The following is a 23,275-nucleotide window of genomic DNA, read 5'->3' as shown; positions in this document are numbered from 1 at the left end:
AGGAGAAATAGGTAAGAAGTATGCAGGAATATTCTGCAGTATTTTGTGACTTTTCTGTAAATATTAAAATATTTCAAAATTATGTTTATTTTATAAAACCACATTAGTAGCTTTCCTCTCCTTTAGATTACTGTCTCAAATCTGTAACATGACCAGCTTTCTCTCTCCAGCCAGACTAAACTCATTCTTTCATTCCTTCAGTGAGCTAGTCCTCTTCCTTGATTCCAAGTCTGGCCCATGAATAAGTGTTTTGATAAAATAGAAATTACATATTTAAACCCAAAACACTGAGTCTAAATTTGGGGGTTGATAGGGCTCAGGAATCTCTAAGCTCAGTTGGGTTTGCCCAAGGAGTCAGAACAGCCCAGGCAATACTTCAACTGCATGGCACATACTTGCCTGTGCTCTCCTCACCACCTGCCTCTGCTCTGCCCTTGACCTTCTGCACCAGCCCCCCACCAGGTGCCCACTTATGTTAATGGGAGAAAGAAAAGGGTCCTCCCCGATCCACCCTGTCCCTGTCCCACCTCCCACAACCCACTTGTGGACGATTTAACAGTGGGCTTCTGGAAACGATGCTGACTCCCTCCAGATGTAACTGCTAGAGTTATCCCAATGGCAGGAGCTTCAAGCCAGGTAAGAGGACACGCCAGGCTGCCAGATGGCGGGGAAGATAGGCCTGGGTGAGCAGGCTCGAGGCGAAAGCAAGCTCGAGGGGATCAAGTGTTGCCATCCTGTTCAAGAAAGGGAATCAAATGAACCTCGTTACACATCAGAGAGCCCTGTTATAATACCCCTGTAATTACCTGGACGTGGATTTAACCTGGGCCAAATCCTTCTCGTCTTATGCTTCTTCCTTCCCCTCCTCCATGTTATATCCTTTCTCCTTCTAAGCCATCGCTCTTAAAATAGTGATAACAATAAGAAACGACTATTACTAATTATTTTAGATCATCTTTTCACGCAAGACATCACACTCAGAACATTTCCACCGGTTTTTCAGGGGTGCAAATTCATTCCCAAGATCGTATGCATGCATCGGATAACAGGCAGAGCTGGGATTTGAACTTGACTCTTTCTGGCTCCAAAACTTTTGTTCTGTTCTCCAGCAAGTGGCCTAGAGCGATTGGCTGTAAAGGTCCTATCTCTCAGTGAATGAGGGGGCCACTGGAATTTCATCTCAAGCAGGCTCTGCAGGGGGAAGCTGGCGAGGGAGGGGGCAGCGAGCTGGGGACTCAGTGGGATGTTTGTGTTTGGTGAGCACAGAAACTTTATTGCCAAAATTCAGCTGGGAACAACGTTCGCAGAATATTCTTTCTACCTCCACCCCCCCGCCACTTCCTGCCACGGATTTCTTATGCATACCCCAAAATGATAGACAGAAGAATTGAATGCATTTAATTCCTTTCCTTCCATTTACATGATCATAAATTACAAAGTATTGTCCACTTCACAAAATAAAACCATTTCCAGGTAATTTTTGACAGTATCAAGAAGTACATCAGCTACAACAAACCAATCTGTACAGCTGGCAGGAACCAGGACAGCGGGGACCTAGCACAAGTGCTTTCTCCCCCTAGTGCCCAGGACTCCATCGGGGACTTGCCCGGTGGGGCGGCCATGCTGCTGCCTCCTCCTTCCAACCCCCTTGTCACAGTAATCTTCTCCTGGTCACCCCAAAACAACACAGGTGAGTAATTGCATAAATCATCTCAGACAATCGGAGGAAAAGACTGAGGGGGGAAGAAATCGAGATGTACAGTTTTTGATGTTTTAAATATTTTCCCTATGTTACAAAATATAGAGATCTTGGTGTGAAAAGCTCATGCTACGATAAATATAACCAATCAGAACTGTAGTAATAAAATCATATTAAGTTATTATCCATACAGAGCTACGTTGATCAAAGAGGAACAAATATCCATGGAAACCAAACTCATTCATTCTTACTTTGAAAAACAGGCTTGTTTATAAAACAAAAATGAAAAGAAAATCAGCAATTATTCTGCAGATTCGCCTTTCATAAATGCAGAAATGTGGCCAAAATACAGTTTGGCATTAACCGATGAACTCTGAGTGCTTGCCTGCAAAGAAAAGGGAAAAAAAAATGCTAACTTTTTATACAGCCCAGATGCAACCAGTGTGGCCAGATGACCCGATGTGAAATGACCACATTCTGCATATTCTGGGGTATGCACACATGATATGGAAAGACCATGACCAATTCCAAACAGACTTTTGAGACTTTACGAAATTTTTATGGGAAGAAAGTTGGTGGATGTTCCAGACCATTCTTACAATTGCTATAAACATACACCATACGATAGCATAATGCCAGTGCTTAACGGCAGAAAGGATCAAAAGCAGGGACACAGGCGGCAGGTGAAGTTTCACTGGAAAGCACTGATAAGGACGGAGGTATGTCAAGATAATACTGCATTCATGGTAAACTTCCCCAGGGATCACAGCACGAAGGCAGGACAAGGTACACAGGGCGATAATCAATGCACTGCATTGAGTTCTATTTGCTAAAATAAAGGAACATTCTTGCAGCTAAAATAAAAATCCATTTTACAATATAAGTCTCATTTAACATTTAACATATAGAATTGTCTTTCTTTTCATAAGTGGAAAATGTTTAACTGTATCAAGTACCTCTCTGAATGAAGTTCCCTTTTATTACTGATAAACCTGAAGTATAAAGGTCTACATAGGTTTTTTAATAAGTTAAAGAAAGATTTATTAATCACTCTTCCAGCAAAACAGACATACATACGAGGCACGGCGAAGACCCCAGGGTGGGCGTGCTCTCACCCTCGCCCGTGCTGTTCTCACGTGGAGGAAGCGAGTGTCTATGAGACACAGGAGCCGACGGGGCCATCCACTGCGGTCCAGGAAATTCTGTCACTTGTTTGGAAAACAAATCAAGTGTAAGAAGAGTTTTTATTCCTTGAGCCTTCTGAACCTCCATGGGCCTGGGGCCATCCAGACCATTTCCCTGGTGGGTTAAAACAAAACATCTTCGTTTTCTATTAGAATCTGCACAATCAGCTTTTGGTACCGCATGTCATGGAGGGTGGTGAGCATGCTGTCCTCGGGGGGCCTCATCAGGGTGGGCCCAAACACGATCCCCAGGTTCTCGGCATTCATGAAATTGTCCTTTTCATTCATAGTCACCCTGCAAGGCACACACAGACACAGAGACATCCATCATATCAACTTGTGCACATACTTTCATGCAGATGATACATGTATGCCTCCAAGAACAACTCTGGTTTGGAAAATTGCAAAAGAAAATTAAGAATGAGAAGGACAGAAAAGCGTTTTTAAAGAGATAATTTTCTAATTGTTTGTTCTTTTTAAATTATGGACATTGGCTCAGCCAGTGCAAGTGAGTTACTAAGGGAGTCTGATATAGACACAATCTTTAAAATCAGAAAATCAGTCCTTCTTCCTGAAGAATCGTGAAACTGTCATTGGGAGAATATGGTCTGAAGGGGATTGCTAGCTGACCCTCAGTGCATGGAGGTTTTAGTCTAGGCGGGGTTCACGGAGGAGGCGGCAGGAGGCCTGAGCTTACTTCTTCAGGTGGATCATCAGGTACCGGAGGGTCTCATAGTGGGCGGGAGGCAGCAGCATCAACACCTCGTGGACGGCTTCCAGCCTCTCGTCTGCGTTGGCGATTTCTGTGAGGGTCACACAGGAGGAATATCAGTGCGGCCCGTGGCATTCGAGTTTGCAGAGATGTAAGAAGTTAGGCTACAGACGGAGGGGAAGCCTAATAAGTTCATGCAACTTCAGGCAACATTTCCCTGAAAGTAATGAGTTTGTTCGTGTCCTGCCTCATTCCAGAAAGGGTTGGAGGCTGGGCACCATGTGGGTATTGCATGTCCACTGGGTGGGGGGCAGAGGCTGGCCCTCCCGGCGTCTGCAGCCTGCAGATGCTTACAGTTGGCACCCACACAGACGGGGCTTTGCCCAGCTTCTCAATGGTGGATCTGCTAGAGATCTCACCACCACAAGCTTTAATTTACACCAGATCTCACTTGGTAGCGTTCCCTTAAAGTTGTCTAATTAAGTCTTTCCTGGCAGGCTTCCAGAACTGAGCAACTTTATAACTGGCAAGGGCGCTGGCCGATGAGCCGGGCAACTCAGCCTGCATTAGTGGCGCTTTTCATCGAAGTGTTGGCACGGTGAACCCTGGTGTGCCGTCCAGGTTAGGAGGTGGATCCGAGGCACAGGACCACGGGAGGCCGCACACCCGCTCTGCCTTTTAGGTCTCTGGCAGCCACCCACAGAAAGCGCTCCCGTCATCCCTCCTGCGACGGAGGGGACCCCGCTGCTGGAACCTTCTCTACTCAGGACCACCAGGACCCAGGAAGGAAGGATTCCCCTACCAGGAAGCAGGGCCACCGCGCCTCCGCCAAGTGCACGAATCCCTGACTCATTACGTGCTTAGTGGCACATACCTCGAGATGATACCTTTTTATAAAACGTCTTCCAAATGGGCTTGGCATCTATGCCATGCATCCCAGCATCTGAATCCCTTTCTCGCTATGTCCCAAGGCAAAGGGTAGACCCCCTACCTCCCCTCTGCCCCCTTCACAACTGTGGTCCTCTCCCTCACAACAGTGGGCCAGAGTGCCAAACACAGAGTGAGCAACCGTGGGCTGATGGACGACCAAGGCTGATGCTCCATTCCGAGACCTGTGAGCCTTGCTCTCCTCCTCTGTAAAATGGGATTATAATATTGGCTTCATCCGGCAGATAAGACAAAACAAAAGGACACTGATGAGAGTTCCTAGCATAGCACTGGCCTATGGTTCATTTTGAACAGCATCAATGGGAAACACTCGGGGTATGATTATAATCGATTAGCAACAGCATTCTACCCGATGATGAAAGCAGCTAATCTCTAGTCCTCATTGAAGAACACCTACTTTTTCTACTGCAGACACATTCTTGCTTTCAACGTCTAACAGTGTAGGCCTGCCCAGGTTCCCGGCACAGACGGGCTGATGGGCAGAGACAGCTGGCTGGCACGTGGCTTCAGCTCAGCCGAGTTGTCCTGGTGCTGGCTCCACTCAGCTGGGGCACGATGCCTACTTTCCCACCAACTGTGCCATTGTGGTCAAGTGCAAAGCAAGCTGCTCAGGCAATCATTTAAACAGCTCTGAGTTTGAATGCTCTTGAATTCAAAAGCATTGTACTTAAACATTTGACACAAATGAAAAATTAAGTTCTCAATACTTACTTGCTGCTTCTATAAATTTGGAGTAGGTATCATAGGTGATGACAGGAATGGGTAAGTCTCTGAAATACAGTTTAAGGGCTCCAGTGATGATGTTTATGTCTGGGTAGAGGTTGGCAGATATGTCTACCTTTTCACCATCTGAAAAACAATCAATTAATTAATTAGGAGCTGATTTTACCAAGTTAAAGCATGCCCAGGAAGGAAAATAAAATCCAACGAATGCTCCCTTACAAGTCTCAGCTGACTACTTCCAATCACGCTGAGGTGCACGGAGTAACACAAAGGAGTTTGGCGAGAGGGATTTTGGGTCTGAGGGTTTGTTGTAGCCAGAAAGGCTAGTGAAATAGACTTAAAATGGTTATTTGGGTCCCAGCTCATGGTAATTTTTCTAAGTAGACATTTAGCCCAAAATTCATATTCTGGATTGTATCCAGATTCATAATAGAATACAGTAACAACCAAATTTGTAATTTTAAAAAAAGCAATTAGTCCTTGAATAGTTCTACCAGTACTTTTTGAACTTGGATTTGAAGACGATATACACAAAATAACTGCTGAATATCTTCGGTTTCTATTGTCTCTTTCAGGCTCACTGAAGATTCTTTTAGCTTGATTCTTCCTCCCAGTCCCTAGGAATTTATTTTGGGAAACCTTGACCTTCCCTCATGTAGAGGCAATATTGCATTTCTTACCATTTTTACAGTCACTCTCAAGAAATTTTAGACTTTTTGTTTTACCCTTAGGAACTATGAGTCCAATTTAACTGGCACATACTAGAATATGTTTTTGAAGAAAATCTGTTTTATTGGGAGACTATTCGCATTTTCTTTTATACAGAGCATTGAAAGAACAAATGCTTGAGCAAATTTGGCTCTGAGGATAAAAGAAGCCGACACACAGAAAACAGTGAGAGTGTAGCAGCTATGCCACACGATCCCATTTACATATTTTACAAACTTTTATTGAGAATCTACAATGTGCCAGGCACTCTTAAGCCCCAGTGAGTCAAAGAAGACAAGGCACACTCCCTTTAACAGCTCTAGTCAGATTGGGAGTCAGGCATGCCACTCGACAGCTGCAAGGAGACTGGAAGACCGCTGTGCTGGAGACAGGGAGACATGTGGAAACAGGGAGGGGGGCATCGGAAAGGAAATGGAACTCGTAGGTCAGTGTGGGGCGGGTGGTCAGGGAGGATTCAGGAAAGGAAGGACAGGCTGACACCCGATGAATGGGAAGTGTTTCCAGGCAGAGATGTGAGGGCATTATAGATGGACAGAGCGACGTGGGCCGAGGGGCTTGTCCGTGGAAACGGTAAGGTGGATTTCCGTGTTGCTGGGGTGCAAAGTGTACAGGGAGGAGGAACTGGCCATGAGCTTGAACAGACGGGGCGGCCAGGTCATCAGAGACCGTGGACACTATTCTAGAGAGTGGAGGTTCTAGCTAGCGGGTGAGGTTCCATCCCTCCACTGGCTGCACCAGTAGTCATTGGATTATTCATTAGAAATACAGAATTTTGGGCTCACCCAGCTTTCTGAATGAGTCCCCAGAATGGGCCATGGTGATCTGCATTTTTAAAAAGTTCCCTTATGACTGTGTCACATGGCCTGGGGAGCATATGACAGTCATAAAGAGCAAAAGGAGTTACCTCTTGAACTTCCACTGGCTTCCCCAAATTCACTGCATGGGGGACCCCACTCCCTCCCTTCTGCTCTCTTGTTTGGAGCTTCGGGAAAAGGAGAAGAGTCAACAGGATCCTGAGATGGGGAGACAGAGGATATCCTGGTGCCAGGGGAGTAACCGTAAGTGTTGGGCAACCAACACAAGAATTTAATGGCACCAAATGTTGGCTGCTCATTCATTCAAGGAGTATTTTAAACTCACTTCCTTGTGTGGTCACTTGTCCACACTTAATAAAAGTCATCCCCAGAGAGGCGGAGAACGAGCAGATTTGTAAACCATGACTCCTCAGCTTACTGAAGAACAGCTCTCAGGAACCCTGAAACCCCAGTCTCAGCATGAATAAAATCTGGGTCCCAAAGACAGGGCACTAAAAAATCAGCTGGCTTTCAAGCTCATGCAATGGCCAGTTTTGCTCAGTGGTTAGAGTGTCAGCCCACGGACCGAAGGGTCATAGGTTCCATTTCCGGTCAAGGGCACGTACCTTACTAGTAGTTGCAAGATTGGATCCCCGGCCTGGTCGGGGCTTATAAGGGAGGCTACTAATTGATGCATTTATCTCACATTGATGTTTCTCTCTCTCTCTGTCTCTCTCTCCCTTTCTCCCTCCCCTCTCCCGCCTCCCTCTATTCCACTCGCTCTTTAAAGATCAATGGAAAAAATATCCTCAGGTGAGGATTAAATAAAAAAGAAGGCGCAAGCCCACCTCTATCAAATGCCATTTTGACATCTTCGATGTGTTCGGTAAACCCGGAGACCCTGTAAAGACCTTCCGACTTTAATCCTGTTAAAAAAGAGACAGGGGGACTTTAGCCAGCTTCCAGCAACATCTAAGAACCACTCTATTTTCATATCTGCACTGTGCGCTATCAGGAAACGAGCAAAATCGTCAGTGCTTCTGCATCACCCACTGTTCCAGCGGCACTTGGACTTGTCCGTCTCCTTTTCCGCCCACAGGTCTTCATTTGCTGCGGGATGGCGGAGACCTCGGTGATCCGGGCTTCTTCCTGCCTGGCTTTGCAAAGCGAACCCGTGTTTACGATTCTCATCAACATGATCTCCTGCTTGTTTTGTTCATCAGACTGCTGGATGCAATTGCACTGCCTCAGGCAGCTAGTTGCTTTCTCTTCAGCATCATCTTAGTCCATGTGCCACACACATCAATGTATGCAGGTGTGAGATACGTATTATCCTGATTTTGTTGAAACAGCCCAATGTTATAGCCGTTTACAGTTACAAAACAGTCACAGGGAAGTCAAGTACAGCACAGGGAATGTAGTAAAAAATATTGTAGCCCAGCCAGTGCAGCTCAATGGTTGAGCGTCGACCTATGAACCAGGAGGTCATGGTTCGATTCCCAGTCAGGGTGTATGCCTGGGTTGCGGGCTCAATCCCCAGTGTGGGGTGTGCAGGAGGCAGCCAATCAGTGATCCTCTCATTATTGATGTTTTCATCTTTCTCTCCCTCTCCCTTCCTTTCTGGAATAAATAAAAATGTTTAAAAAATATTGTAATTACTGTGTATGGTGCAGGTGTATAGATTGATTGGGGGAATCACTTTGTAAGGTATACAAATGTCTAATCACTATGCTATAAGCCTGAAACTAATGACATATTGAATGTCAACTGTAATTGAAAATTTAAAAATGAACACAAATTTATAGCCTTTATATTTAGTCACAAATATGACAATATGTTAAATGTTTACATGTGATTAATTTAATTATATACCTTCAAATAAATGTGCCTTTTATATCATCCATGTGTAGCTCATGATAAATGCTCAGCAAGCATGTGCGGAATGCATACACGGAAGCGCTTCACACATGAAGAGTTTATGAATGAAACAGAAATTGATTTAGTTTGTGTGTGTGGGTGCACGCACGTGGCACGTGAGCCTATGCAGAGCATTTTTCCTACGTCAACAGTGGAGAGTCCATTTAACGATTCTAAGCAAGTTTCCTTGGCAACAGTAAAAATCAAATCCTTGTATCAAGGAGCCTTTTCCAAACCTCTTGCTTCGATTTCCCGAATGCATATGTCCACCACCATGGGCCTCTGGGCGTTGTGCGCCTTCACCAGGGTGGTGAGGTCACAGCAGTACACCTTCTTGATCCTCTTGAGGTCCGGCTGACAGTCGTTGGGAACGTGCTTGGAACACTGCTTGTGGACGTTCAGCCCGCAGTCTGTAAACAAAGAAGCCACATTAGCCTGCCCTGCCCTTTGGTCAAAGGCCAGCACAAATGACACGTTACCAGAAATAAACTGAAAACAGCCAAGGGTTTGCCGTATCTCCCTGGAGCGTCCACCCCACTCAGAGGTGGTCCTCTCCATCCAATGAGTGTGAAATCTGAATGTATTCGGGAAACTCTGACATAATTCATTTTTTTTCTCGTGAAGCTTTCTCTGCTGCTGGACTAGTCTCACTGGGATGGTACTGGTCATTAGCCAGGTTGTTTGTATGTTTCTTTCCCTTTCGGGCCTGGGACCTTTGCGGCCACATGTGGGCTTTTGGGTGTGGAGTCTCAGAGCTAGTCATGGCTCACAGCGGGCACGCAGGCCGTTCGCTCGGCCGTTTCTCTTAAGTCCTCGCTGCTCCTCTTGTGGGAGACAAGATTACTCTCTCTGCGAACCCCTTCCTGGAGAGGTGCCCACAGTTTCCACTCTCTTCCTCCTTGTGGGCAGTGGGCAGGCCAATTTCCCGCCACTTGCCTTATTGTGACACCTGCGAGGGGAAATGATGCCTCACTGGACTCCAGTGGGAGTACCGGAGGGCTTACAATGCAGAACAATGCCGTGAAATGTGATGATGAAAGTAATTATTTATAAAGCTCATATCGAGATCCAGAGCTGAAAAGGGGCTTTCAGGTTCACTGAACACATTGTGAGCACAGCAAAGTCTCGCGAGCAGTTGGGATCCACTGATGGAATTTCTCAAACAATAACAGAGCCCAGTGTACATGCTGGAAAATAAAAATTTAATGTTGAGGTTGTTCACAGTTGATGTGCTGCTTATTCAAAGTGCCTTCTAATATTACTTGTCTTTCTAGGTATAAAGAAAAACAATAATAATGATATACTATATTCTAAGGTATTTATATTACACATATGACAAATATTATAATCAGCGGCTTTACAAAAAAAGCACGTAACCACACCAAGGATTTGAGAGGATCTAAACTTTTGTAAAATCATAAAAATTATTTTTGAAAATCACTAGATGATCTTTATGTAATGTTTATCGGCCAAGTTCTCTCTGCCTGCCCTCCTTCCAAAGGTAAAACCATTCTCATTCATTTCAGCTTCATCAACATGAGAAAGTCACCAAAGCTCAAGTGAACTTCAATAATACTTTTTTTTAAAAAATATATTTTATTGATATTTTTACAGAGAGGAAGGGAGAGGGATAGAGAGCTAGAAACATCGATGAGAGAGAAACATCGATCAGCTGCCTCCTGCACACCTCCCACTGGGGATGTGCCCGCAACCAAGGTACATGCCCTTGACCGGAATCGAACCCGGGACCCTTCAGTCCACAGGCCGACGCTCTATCCACTGAGCCAAACCGGTTTCGGCTTCAATAATACTTTGATAAATCTTAGTAGATGCAAATTTTGGCCAACTGAACTAAATAGAATTGGTTGGTCTTCTTGCTTGGTTCCTCTTTTATAAAATGAGGATAAAATAGACCTACTTGTAGGGTTATCATGAGGATCAGATAAGCTAATATATGTAAAGACTGGGGTGTGATGGACACTAAGTGAGAATTCAATCAAGGAAATCGCAAATACGGTGATAGAAAATACAAGGATACCTGCTTAGCTGTTCTTAAGTTTTTCATTATTTTTACTGTATCTTTACAAACGTCATTTGAAACAATTTGGAAAAACTAGGGTAAAAGATACAATACACAAAATCCACCATTTTAACAATTTTTAAGTGTACAGTTCAGTGGTCTTAAGCACCTTTACATTGTGTGCCAACCTCACCACCATCCATCTCCAAAATATTTTTCATTTTCCCAAACGGAAACTCTGTACTTATTAAATATGAATATTCCCTAGACCCTTCTTCCCCTGGCCCCTGGCAACCACATTCTACTTTCTGTCTCTGAATGTGTCTACTTTAGTTGTCTCACATAAGTGGAATCATACGGTATTTGTCCTTTTCTGACTGGCTTATTTCACTCAGCACAATGTCCTCCAGGTTCATTCATATTGTAACATATGACAGGATTTCCTGTAATATTCCATTGTGCGGATAGACCACACCTTGTTTATCCATTCACCCAGAGCTGGGCCACCACTATCTTCTGGCTATTGTGAAAAATGCTGCCCTAAGCATGGGTGTGCAAAGACCTGTTTGAGTGGCTGCTTTCAGCTCTGTGGGGTAGATAGCTAGAAGTGGAAATGCTGGCTGACATCATAACTCTATTCTTAATTTCCTTATACACTTCGTGTTAATATCTGAAGCAACAGTGTTTATGTAGAATTTAAGTCCTGATATTTTATTAAAATGAAGATGTTTTATAACAAATACAAAAATATTGAGGTTTTGCAAACGAATACATTTCCATAAGCTGAAAATGAAGTGTGTTTCATTTTAAAATGTTACAGGGGTCCTCAAACTTTTTAAACAGGGGTCCAGTTCACTGTCCTTCAGACCGTTGGAGGGTCGGACTATAGTTAAAAAAAAAAGCTATGAACAAATTCCTATGCGCACTGCGGGCCCAGGACGAATCAGCTGCTAAGCAGGACAGGCAGCGGCACCCGGCAGGCCGGATAAATGTCCTCGGCGGGCCGCATGTGGCCCGTGGGCCGTAGTTTGAGGACCCCTGGAAAATATGTAAAATATGGAGAGTTGAGCGGCAAGGATGGTTCTTTTAACCTTTAGTGATCAGTTTGCAGGTTTCCTGCTGCTCAGGGGAAGTATGAGGCTATAGGGTGGCCACTGGAGAGAAACACCCTTTTATCCCAGAGGAATTTGCTGTTCAAAGCTAATCTGAATCCCAGAGTTTTGTTTTCATAATATTGACTTTGGACACATTTCTTGCTGGAATTGGATAATACCAGCAATTCGGGATATGTTTAGTGGGTACCAGCAGGCAGGCTGAATTAATACCACTGAGTGCTTCAGATAGTCCACCACTTTGCTTAGGGGTTCTGCTGGGAGGTGCTTTGCAGCTCTTGGTGAGTCTTTTGTGTTAATGGGAGTATCTGGGTCATTTCTGGAAAGACTGCTTTGAGCCTATGTTTACTGCCTATCTCATGGATGCAGGGCGGGGACAGGTGGAGCTAACAGACATACACGAGCATCTACTTGAACCCTCCAGGCATCACCACCGGTGATTGCTGTGTCTACACTGCAGAAGCTAAGATTGCCTCTTGCAAGAAGAGAAAGGATTTAAAATCCCATGATCCTGTGAGCCCAAACAAGCAGTATGGGGAAACAACAGATCATCGTAACGTAGTGTCATTACCTTATTTTATTTTAAATGCTTCATAAGAATTCTGTTTTTAAACCTCACCCTAGCAAGGAAAATATCAGTCACCGTGTTGGTGGAAACCCAATCGATATATCACAGGAGGCTGCTCTTGCTCCCAACCCGACCTGCTTGCCAGAAAAAGCATGGCAAGATGACTTAGGAAGCTCAGTCACACATTAATTTGGCAATACTTTGCTATTTTTTTGTTAGATGTATCTTAACAAGATGTGTAGTGTGCTGTTAGCAATGGGTGTGTGCATCCAGTTCTAGGTAGAAAAACACCTAGGGTTTCAAAACGCTTTGAAACTATGTGATATCAAATCAAGGTTTCATTGTTATCTGATGGCAGAAAAGTTCTGAGCATGGGCTCTGGCGCCAAATCAATGTTTCACTGCTTAGTATGTGGCCAAGGGCAATTAACAATCAACTGTAAGCCTCAGTTTCTTCATCTATTTAATGGGGAGAATAATTGCATCTCCCCCAAGATCTGTTAGTGAGGCTGATGGGCATGATAAATAGAAAATGCTTAGTTCAGTGCCTGGTATGTGATCAATGTTCTCCAGTATTATTATTTTCATGCCCTTTCTTTTGTAGTAAAGTGGGGATGACAAAGAAATGTGGTTTTTCTATCTATGTGATTCCATTGGAATTAATTTTGTTTTCTTTTAAGGAATCCTGCTTATTTGGGGAGGCATGTAGGTGCCTACAGAAATGTATCCACTTGCATTTTTCTTGTCTTACATAAACAAGCAATTCCTCTCCACTCTAGCAAATACCTAGAAGGGTGCCTTGAACCTCCCAGAAAGCTAGACTTTTGAGCTAATCTGGGCCTATTTCCCAGCTCTGGAGAGTTGCCCTCCAGGTCAACATGGTGGCACTTTATATAAATGGAAGAAGGATAAAGAAAGTTCCGCGTCTACCTGAGCACCGGACCCCTTGGGCGATGAGCCCCCACATGAAGTTGGCACAGAATTCACACCAGTGCGGGCCTCGGAATGTGTGGACCTGTGATCCAAAAAGAAGAAGAGTGTCAGAAAATTCAGTCATTCGGGGGCAGACGGCCTCAGTTATGCAACAAATGCACGAAGTCACAAAGGCCTTAGTGGGAGTGAGCATCCCTCGCTGGGCCTGTTCTCTCCAGTGAGGCGGAGTTGCAAATGGACCAGAGAGAACAGAGATGTGCTTTGATCTTTGAACATCCTATATGGATCTACCATGCCCAGGGCTGGAGTCTGAAAGGAATGAGGAGAAATAGTAAGATTGTAGGGCCATGGCATCAGCTAAAGAATGAGACTCTCACCACCCAAACAAGGCACTGTGTGGACAAACCCAAGGTGGCCCAAGCTGGTCGCTACAGCTGCATTAGCTCAGCTTTTGTCTGTTTGACCAAAGTGGCCCCCTGGCAGTAAAATTATAGATCATTTCAATTATAAATATAAATATAAGCATTCTTTAAAAAGGATCCTACTGAATATAGCTTTATATTTAAAAAAATGTTCTGATCAAGGATAGTTTACCAGTATTTCATGAATTTAACCTAGTTGACATATTGCTAGAATTCACCCCAATAACAAAACAAAAGAAACCACATCAGCATTTCAAAAATTAGAATAACAACAATCAAACACAATTCAACATTTACTCATAGTAATAGCATTCCACATGCTAGGAATAGAGGAAACCCTCCTAAAAATAGCTGGTTAAAGGTATTTATCCTATCTAATAAAAGAGTAATATGCAAATTGACCATACCTCTGCTACACCCACAAAGGCACGCCCACCAGCCAATCAGGAGCGAGTATGCAAATTAACTCAACCAAGATGGCTGCAGCCATGGAGAGAGCAGGAGGCTTGAGTTGCCTTGGGCGATGGAGGAAGCCAAGCTTCCTGCACACCCTGGCCTGCTGTGGACTCCACTCAAGGCTACAAAGTTTCAATTATAGAAGATAAATGAATCCCATCAAAAATGGCTGCAGCCACAGAGTGAGCAGGAGGCTTGGCTCCGCTCAAGGCTACAAAATATCAATTATAGAAGATAAATAAATCCCAGATACCAGGGCCTCTGCTTGGGTCACAGGGGGGTGTGGCCAGCCTGCAAACCACCACAGGCCCCTCGCCCAGGCCACCCCATGCCCCAAGGGAACCCCTACCCTGATCCAGGACACCCTTCAGGGCAAACCAGCTGGCCCCCACCCATGCACCAGACCTCTATCCTATCTAAAAGAATAATATGCAAATTGACCATCACTCCAACATGCAAGATGGCTGCCCCACGTGGACACAAGATGGCCAGCAGGGGAGGGCAGTTAGGGGTGACCAGGCCAGCAGGGGAGGGCAGTTAGGGGTGACCAGGCTGGCAGAGGTGTGGTTAGGCACCAATCAGGATGGCAGGGGAGCAGTTAGGCATCAATCAGGCTGGCAGTGGAGTGGTTAGGGGGTGATCAGGCTGGCAGGCAGAAGCAGTTAGGGGCAATCAGGAAGGCAGGCAGGTGAGCAGTTGGGAGCCAGCAGTCCTGGATTGTGAGAGGGATGTCCAACTGTCCATTTAGGCCTGATCCAGGTAGGATCGGGCCTAAATGGGCAATTGGACATCCCTCGAGGGGTCCCATATTGGAGAGGGTGCAGGCTGGGCTGAGGGACACCCCCCCCCCACACACACACCCGTGCACGAATTTCATGCACCGGGCCTCTAGTGTTACACATAATAAACATCACATTTAAGATGGAACATTAGAATAATTTCCTTCAAAGTCAGCAAAATGACAAGGCTGCTTGCTATCAATGCTTCTTTTGAGTATTATTCTATAGAGTTTAGCCAGCATAACAAAAGAAGACAGAAAATATATGATTGGAAGAAGAAATGAGTCCAAGTTTGCTTAATAAAAGAGTAATATGAAGAAATCAGCATTGCCCTAGCTGGTTTGGCTCAGTAGATAGAGCATTAGCCTGCAGACTGAAGGGTCCCAGGTTCTATTCTGGTCAAGGGTACATGCTCGGGTTGTGGACTCAATCCCCAGTAGGGGGCGTGCAGGAGGCCGCCAATCAATGATTTTTTCTCATCATTGATGTTTCTCCCTCTCCCTTCCTCTCTGAAATCTATTTATCTATCTATCTATAAAGAAATTAGCATTGCTCTATAGAAGTAACACCATTTTATTAAATAGTAAAAAGTAAAGGCTCCATTTACAACAGCAGCAACACTAAAATAATTAGAACATAATTTAATAAATGACATTACCGACACAAATAAGGAGATATTCTATACTCATGTATGGCAATGCCCAATGTTATAAATATGTTAATTAGCCTCCAACTGAATCGAATGAATCTGTAAATCCAATGCAGTTGCAGTAAAAATCTCTGTTCTGTGGTGCTTTCCACAAAAGTTGACACGGTGACCCTAAATTCCATATGGAAGAATAGAGAAGAAAAGAATAGCCCATGATAATTTCGAGTGAGTAGAAGAACATAGGAAAACACATCTGACCATAGAGCAAGATGTCTATAGTTACAAAAGGAAAACCATGCAGGATGGACCAACAGGCCAGTGGATTTGAGTGGAAAGGTCAGAAACCACTGTACATAGGGAGTCTGGGTATGTTTCCGAAGTGGCATCACATATTAGGGGAAGGATGTCAGAGAGGTGAATTATTGTTATTTCAGCCACCTGTCACCCTCTCATTCATTATTCACTCATTTACATGCTGACTGCCTATTTTGAACCTGGCACTGTAGAAGTCCACAAAGATACAAAGTCAAAATAGATTGGAGGAGCCCAGACCTCCCTGGCCTCAAGGAACCCATCTACAAGAATAAATAGGCCACAGAAACAATTACCCTACAGTAGTGTGCTGGAGAGAATAACACATGCTTCTGAGAAGGCTGGGGAAAGGGATATTTGAACTGGGTTTTGAAGGATGGATAGGAGTTCACCAGGCTGGGAAACATTGAGCTGCTGGGGAAGTGATAGTGCTGACTGTGGAGGCAGAGTACTTGGGAAAACATTCCAAGAAGCAAAAATAGCATAGCCGAAAGCCAATGGCGGTGCCCTTGGTTTTTGAAAGATATTCTTTTCTTTTAGGTCATGCAAAAAAAAAAAAGTGACTAAATTCTCCTCTGGAATATCTCTAGTGGATAAAGAAATTGCATGGGAAATACCTCCCTACCTTGGGGTGAAAATGAAAATGCAATATTTAGAAATGAGGAGAGTAGCTACCATGTTTACTACACATTGACCAAATGAAAAACTGGCTGACTCAGTGCTCAGAAAATATATGATACACTACTTGTAGATTTTTCTGAAATTTCCCTTTTTGCCAATATTAAAAAAAAAAAATTGAACATATCAAAATTACATTTATGCTGATTAACCTCACCCATAATTACCAACAGCCTTTCCTGTCAATATATCCCCACTGCCTGCGATCTCATTTCTCTAGCCAAACAAATGCAGGCAGGCACTTCGGAATAGCAACTGTGTGTCCACACATTCCCCCCCCCCCCCCCACCGAGATCAAACAAAAAGGGGCGGAGGGGAACGTCAAGTTAGTTCAACATTATTTTAGGCCCACTGCCTACTTTCCCCTTTGTGATGGACCACTGTTTATTTTCACGGCTGATAGAGCGTTCGGCTTTCTTCTGGGCCCACGAGGACACTCTTTGAATAGTAGCCTACATGTAAATGCTGGGACACTCTCCTAACCCATGTTATTTCTGGTTGCGTTATTATGTCAACCATTCCAACGAAACACCCCGTATCTTGAAAAGTCACTAATCAGCTTTTTCCATTTGCTGAGGTTTATTGATTTTCAAGAATATCTTTTCAGAAAAAAAAAAAAAAGAGAGAACATTTTGCAAACTTTAGGGCAGAACCCAAAATACCCCAGACAGGAAGAAAATACCCTGGACAGGAAGAATGTCTGCCCAAGGCTATTATACTGGGCCTGGTCTGCCTGGAATTCAAAAACCACACCAAACACAAGACAGTGATATGCAGGAGATAAGGGATGTTGGACCAAGAGCGCAGGAATGGCCATTTCGTGAAAACAAGAGCAAGAGGAATTGTCCAGGAGAAGCTCGGCGTTGAGGAAGTGTCCCCTGACATGACACTGTGTTCGTGAGCAGGGAGATAGCTGTCTCACACCTGTGAGGGCTGGAAGGCAGTAATCCCTGCTCATTTCATAACAAATATGTGTCCATGGGTCAAGGCAGGTGCCGCCGCCCAGTGTATTATCCACGCAGCCCAGGTTGTAGACGGAGCTGCTTATCATGTGCTACCGTTGAGACATTTTGTTTTTTCTTATCAGCATACAGCCGGGTTTCTCAGCCCTGGCGCTCTGAAGGTTTGGGACTGGGTAAATCTCGGTGCACTGTAGGATGTTTAGCAGTGACCTTGGCCTCTACCCACCGGATGTCGGCAGCAGCCCTGGGCTGAAACCACCACAGATGTCTGCAGACATTGTCAAGTGTGCCCCTGGGACAAAGGAACCTGGTAGAGAATCACTGGTATACACGGAAACCGTATCACCTCAGCCTGTCACTGTTATCATTTACAGGAGACACGAGAGCTTTATGCTTTTAGTTGGGTTTCAAAAGGACCCTGGGTCAAAGGCAGTTTTTTCTTAGCTGCTTTCTATGCATAGAGGAGGGGGCTGGAGGGGGCTGCCGTCACGCCCAGCTCCACGTCACTGGGTTTGGAGGTCACCCGGCCAGGCTTTGCCCAGGTCACTGAGGAGGCGGAGGGTAGGCAGCCTGTCTGCCGTCAGCAGCGCTTGGCCCCCAACCTCAGCCAAGGGTTTCTCCTGCATTTCCCAGAATCACATGACATTGAACTTGTGAGAAATTAGGTTAAACTCGGGACTCTTCCGTCTTGCAAGATCAGATGAGATGCTGGCCTTGAAGTGAACCTTTTCAGATGTGAGAAAGCCAGCCGAGGGGAGCCGGTGGGTCGGTAACAGAAGGTTCCCGTGTCCCTGCGAGACCAGCTGCGCAGAAGCATTCATTGGAGAGCCTGTTTCTCAGCCTGGGCACCACTGACTCGCAGGTAACTCTACTCAGAAGCTCTTCGCATGCATTTAAAATAGGGTTTCATTTCTAAAACATCCACGACCACACAGCTGTTGGGGAATCGACCCATTGCCTAAAGCGACACCTTCATTGGGTAGCTAATTTCCTCTCAGGAATAGAAGGGCATCAGTACAACACTTTTTTTTTTTTTTGACACTTCCCTGCTCAATGTCCTCCAGGCCCCTCCCCCCACCCCCATGGTCTGTTTCAAGTATTCTCAATCTTAGCACTATTGATATTGGGGCCAGACAGCTCCTCGTGGAGGGGGTCCGGCCGGGCCTGCGGCATGCTCAGCTCTTAGTAAACCCAGAATCAGAAACTGGCCGGGTGGCTCCGTTATGGGAGCATCATCCCATTCGCCAAAAGGCTGTGGCTTCCATTCTCGGTCAAGGCACAGACCTAGGTTTCAGGTTTGAGCCCCAGTCAGGGTGTGTACAGGAGGCAACTAACCCATGATTCTCTCTCTCTCCCCCTTCCCCTCTCTCTAAAATCAACAAAAACATATCCTCAGGTGAGGATAAAAACAAAAACAAACCAGCCAGGGAGTTAACATCAGCCCTATTCCGCTGACCACATGGACTAAGACATTCTTGTGCAGGGAGAGATCAGTGAGGCGGATAGCCAGAGAGCAGAGAGCAGTGGAGTGGTGGGAGGGAGAGGGAGGGGGAGGAGAGGAGAAGCTGGGTCCAGGCACACTCCTAGCTCCTGTGTCCTACCTCCTGAGCTCTGAGTAGTCCCTGGGGGTCTAGGAGACCCTCCTGCACCATAGCCTTGCATTTAGCTTATGACAGCTTCCAGGGGTTCTACTTCTTGAAAACAAGGAGTTTCTGGTCATGATAATGGTGGGGTCGGGCTCCTGTAGGAGGCAGATAAAAAGGTGGCCCTTCTTCACAGCACGGTGGGAGCAGACACCGTGTTTTCTTCCCAAAGCCACAATTTCCAAGCCCATTTATGCCGGCCTCACGGCAAGTCCCTCGGTTTATAATTCAAGGCGACGAAGTGTGCCTTTCCTTCCAGTTGTTCCAGACTTGTTTCTGCCCAAACAGCCTTTTCTGATGATTAAACAAAAGAAACAAAATAAAACCCACAGCCACTGCTGAAGCCGATTTCTGCCTGTGCCCCCCCCCCCCCCCCCCCCCGTGAGGCAGGCAGACGACTGGGGACGAAGGACTGCGCATTTTTATGAGATCAAGGAGGACGGGGAGAGAGGGCTGGGCATCTGGGAGGCAAAAGTGGCTCATGCCCGAGCAAGTGATCCCCAGACGGAGCGGAAGGAAAGCCCCCGATGGGCCCGGAAACTGTAAATGAACCCCCAAACTCAAGGTGGGTGGTGGTGGGGCCGTCACTCCCGGACACCCTCAGCCTCCTGACTGGTCCTGTCCCGGCACCTGGTGGGTGGGAGGCCTCTGAGCAGGAGCACATGGCAGGGGCGCACCGTGGGGACAGGGTGCTGCTGGGCAGCCCCGTCTATCAATAGTGGGGGACACAAAGGGTAAGGTGAGCCGCCACCAAACTTCTGTCTGGACAGGGTCACTCTTTTTTTTTTAATATATTTTTTTTATTGATTTTTTTACAGAGAGGAAAGGAGAGGGATAGAGAGTTAGAAACATCGATGAGAGAGAAACATCGATCAGCTGCCTCCTGCACACCTCCCACTGGGGACGTGCCCGCAACCAAGGTACATGCCCTTGACTGGAATCGAACCTGGGACCCTTCAGTCCACAGGCCGACGCTCTATCCACTGAGCCAAACCGGTTTCGGCTGGACAGGGCCACTCCTGAGAGTCAGCACAAGGGCAGCTGGGACAAGAGGAGTAACTGGGCACGTGTGCGCCGCCCCTGGTTCCCCAGGTGTGAATCGAGCAGCACTGCACAGCCAGGCCCTCCGGCCTTACAGGGAAGGAGAGCTGGCCTGACGCCCCTTGGTACAGTCTCCGTCTCCCTGGCACGGTCTGGTGACCCTGGCAAGGGCCAGCTGCGGGGAAGGACGCAGCACAACTAACACAGGTGCTAACACAGGACGAGGCACCTGTGGGCAGGGAGTGAGTTATCTGCCACACGTGGGGATGGGGTGGAAGGTCAGGGGTTGGGGGAACATGGGGTAAGACTGGGGTAGAGTGGTCTGCTCTTAACCTTTAGAACTTTCTGGACCTCTGCTCTCCATCTGTGTCCCTGCAGTGCCTGGTGGAGGGAGAGAATGGGGCAGAAGGAGCCAGTGATGTCCACACACATGCAGACCTGGGAAGGCTGCTAAGAACGTGAGTGGGCAGAGCAGAGACAATGCCCAGGGTGATGAGTGCGCTGTGACTGGGCCGCCCCGGTTGATCATCCAGATGAGCGGCGAGCTCTTCTCTCTCCAGGATGGGGTCCTCTCTGCCCCCTGCTCCCTCCTGGCTCCTTTCTGACTCCAAGTTTCCACTCCTGCCTCTTGCACTGCCTGGAATACTCTTCCATTGTTCTCTTACGTGTGGTTAATGAGAGAGGGAGAAGGAGATGATAGAAAGAAGAAATGCATGGCCAAGTGAGGATAGAAAATAAGAAATACAGAGACTGCTCAAGCTAAACACGAAAACACAAGAGAAGCGAGAGACACAAAAAGGTGATTATTAAATAATGAGAGAAGCTAACGGTATTGGGTGCCAGAGACCGTAAGTGACATACACGTATTCTATACACTTTACAATACTCCCATTTTACAGATGAGGAAACTGAGACTAGGAGAACTAAGCCCTTGGCCAAAGCTCAAGTCATGGCCAGAGTACAAAGCTGGCCACAGCTACCCCATCACTGTGCTAAGTGGGGAAGGAAGGACAGTTATCCAGATCTGGGGGCTCCGGGGCCTGCCAGCCTAGAGATTTTTAGCACTCAGCCAGCAGGTGATAGGAGGGCAGGCCACCTAAAAGCGAGCTATTCCTTTTATAGGAGAGTGCCTCCTAAGTCAACCAGAGGAACAGAGATGCAGACGTAGTGCTAGTGAAGTAATGGAGTGGTTTTCTGTGTATCAAACCGTTCGTTTTTGAGAGGAGTCTGTCAACCTCATTATTCCTTCAACAAATTCCTTTTAGTGCCCAGGATGCACAAGTAGCCCCAGGGAATTTAGGGTTTAAAATAGCAACATCTGCATACAGTGTGGCAAAGTACAAAATTATTGCACAAAATGAGGTACAACTTGAATTTGCCTCCAAAAGTTTTGTTTCCTGAGCTGAATGGTGGCTTTTCCTAGACACGCTTCCCAACGTGAGGACAGTAGCTATGACCTCAGGAGCACGGGCCGGGGGCTTTCTGAGAGAGTGGAGGAGGTGTTCCCACCCTGGACCTGCCGGGTTGGGGGCTTCTATTCATCCCTCTTGACCTGGGGGAGCCAGGAGACCACTTTTTAGCTGGGGGAATAGTCTTGACGGGGCAAAACAATCCTGTGGGTGAGGCACTAAGATTGGCTGGCAGATGGGAACCTCTGCTAGGAAGCTGCTAGACCAGAGTCCTGACAGGGCCTCGCGCAGCTTATTTGCTGATCAGCACGACAATGTGACTGCTTGTTCCGTTTACTGAGCACTTACTGTGTGCCATACACAGAATGCCTTCCAGTAACATCCCCATTACAAATGAAGCAAGTTTCAGGATAAAGCCTATGAGAAGTCAACATAAATAAAACATTTGTGTTTTACGTCTTAATTTTACGCTAATTCCAAGCAGATGGCAGGGGCCTTCGATGGAACTTACTTTCTTCAGCTCTCTTCAGTGTCCTGTTACTAAAAAACCCTGGTTTTAGAAGGTTCTTCCAAAGACAAGGGGGCGGGGGGGGGGGGGGGGGGCTGGCTCTATTTCCAAAGCCCTTCTTGGAAATCACTCCGGGGCAAAGGAAACAAGCCATCATTTTCTGATGGCAGGCCATGTCTACCAGGGGGCGGTGAAGAGAGGCTGAACGAGGAGGGAGGGTGGGAGAGGCAAGGAGTGACAGAGGGAACCACCGCTCCAGCTCCAGCCACTCATTCTTAAGGACAGTGGCACCGGCAGTACCATTGAAAGCCACAGCCAACTGACACAGCGCCTCAAGGGCCTGCTGCATCTCAAAGATGCTATTTAAACGGGGAAGAGAACTGCTCCTGTCTGGCTCAAGCATCCTCTCTAACAAGGGGTCTGCTCCCTGCTTTTACGTCTCTCAGTGGCTGTAAGTAAGAAGTCACGTGGAACAGACACTGACGTTTTAAGCGAACATTTAAAAAGCTGTTGGTGTTTTTCCAGTGATAAGCAATTGATATCGAACTTGTTGCCAGCAGGACTATTTAGGAAAATAAGACTCAACGATCTTTTTGTTTTAAATGTCATTTCCCATTCATAGACCTAAGACTAAAACACTGAAATTAGTTTTGAAAGTATCAATCAACTACCTATGCTCATGATGTTTTTCACACAAGCTATATATACACTGAGTGGCCAGATTATTATGATCTCTGAACGCAGTGTGTGTGTGTGTGTGTGTGTGTGTGTGTGTGTGTGTATATATTGGAGGCCCGGTGCATGAATTCATGCATGGGTGGGGTCCGGCCAGCCTGGCCAGGGGGAGGGGACATGGATGGTGTTTAGCTGGCCTGCCTGCTGGTCGAACTCCTGGTCGAGGGGACAATTTGCATATTAGCCTTTTATTATTTAGGATATACACTGAGTGGCCAGATTATTATGCGTTCAGAGATCATAATAATCTGGCCACTCAGTGTGTGTGTGTGTGTATATATACATATAGATAGATAGATAGATAGATAGATAGATAGACAGACAGAGACAGAGAGACACACAG

The 23,275-nt window shown here is 46.2% G+C and overlaps 1 protein-coding gene across 4 annotated transcripts in view; it reads right to left on the bottom strand.

Moving 5' to 3' along the window:
- Window positions 1–1,377: 1,377 nt before the first annotated feature.
- The window catches only part of CHN2 (chimerin 2), a 271,320-nt gene continuing 249,422 nt past the window's right edge, over window positions 1,378–23,275 (bottom strand). For all 4 annotated transcript variants that reach the window (XM_080664382.1, XM_080664379.1, XM_080664380.1 and 1 more), the window contains 6 exons: window positions 13,336–13,420; window positions 8,943–9,116; window positions 7,638–7,715; window positions 5,255–5,392; window positions 3,581–3,686; window positions 1,378–3,178 (listed from right to left, as the gene is read on the bottom strand). In XM_080664382.1, coding sequence (XP_080520508.1) covers window positions 3,007–3,178; window positions 3,581–3,686; window positions 5,255–5,392; window positions 7,638–7,715; window positions 8,943–9,116; window positions 13,336–13,420 — 753 coding nt within the window. In that variant the 3' untranslated portion in view covers window positions 1,378–3,006. The remainder of the gene's footprint in view (window positions 3,179–3,580; window positions 3,687–5,254; window positions 5,393–7,637; window positions 7,716–8,942; window positions 9,117–13,335; window positions 13,421–23,275) is intronic.

This window comes from Plecotus auritus, assembly GCF_963455305.1.
Source record: "Plecotus auritus genome assembly, chromosome: 4".
NCBI lineage: Eukaryota > Metazoa > Chordata > Mammalia > Chiroptera > Vespertilionidae > Plecotus > Plecotus auritus.
Note: the sequence above shows the minus strand (reverse complement) of the source record. Positions and strands in the feature narration are given on the sequence as shown.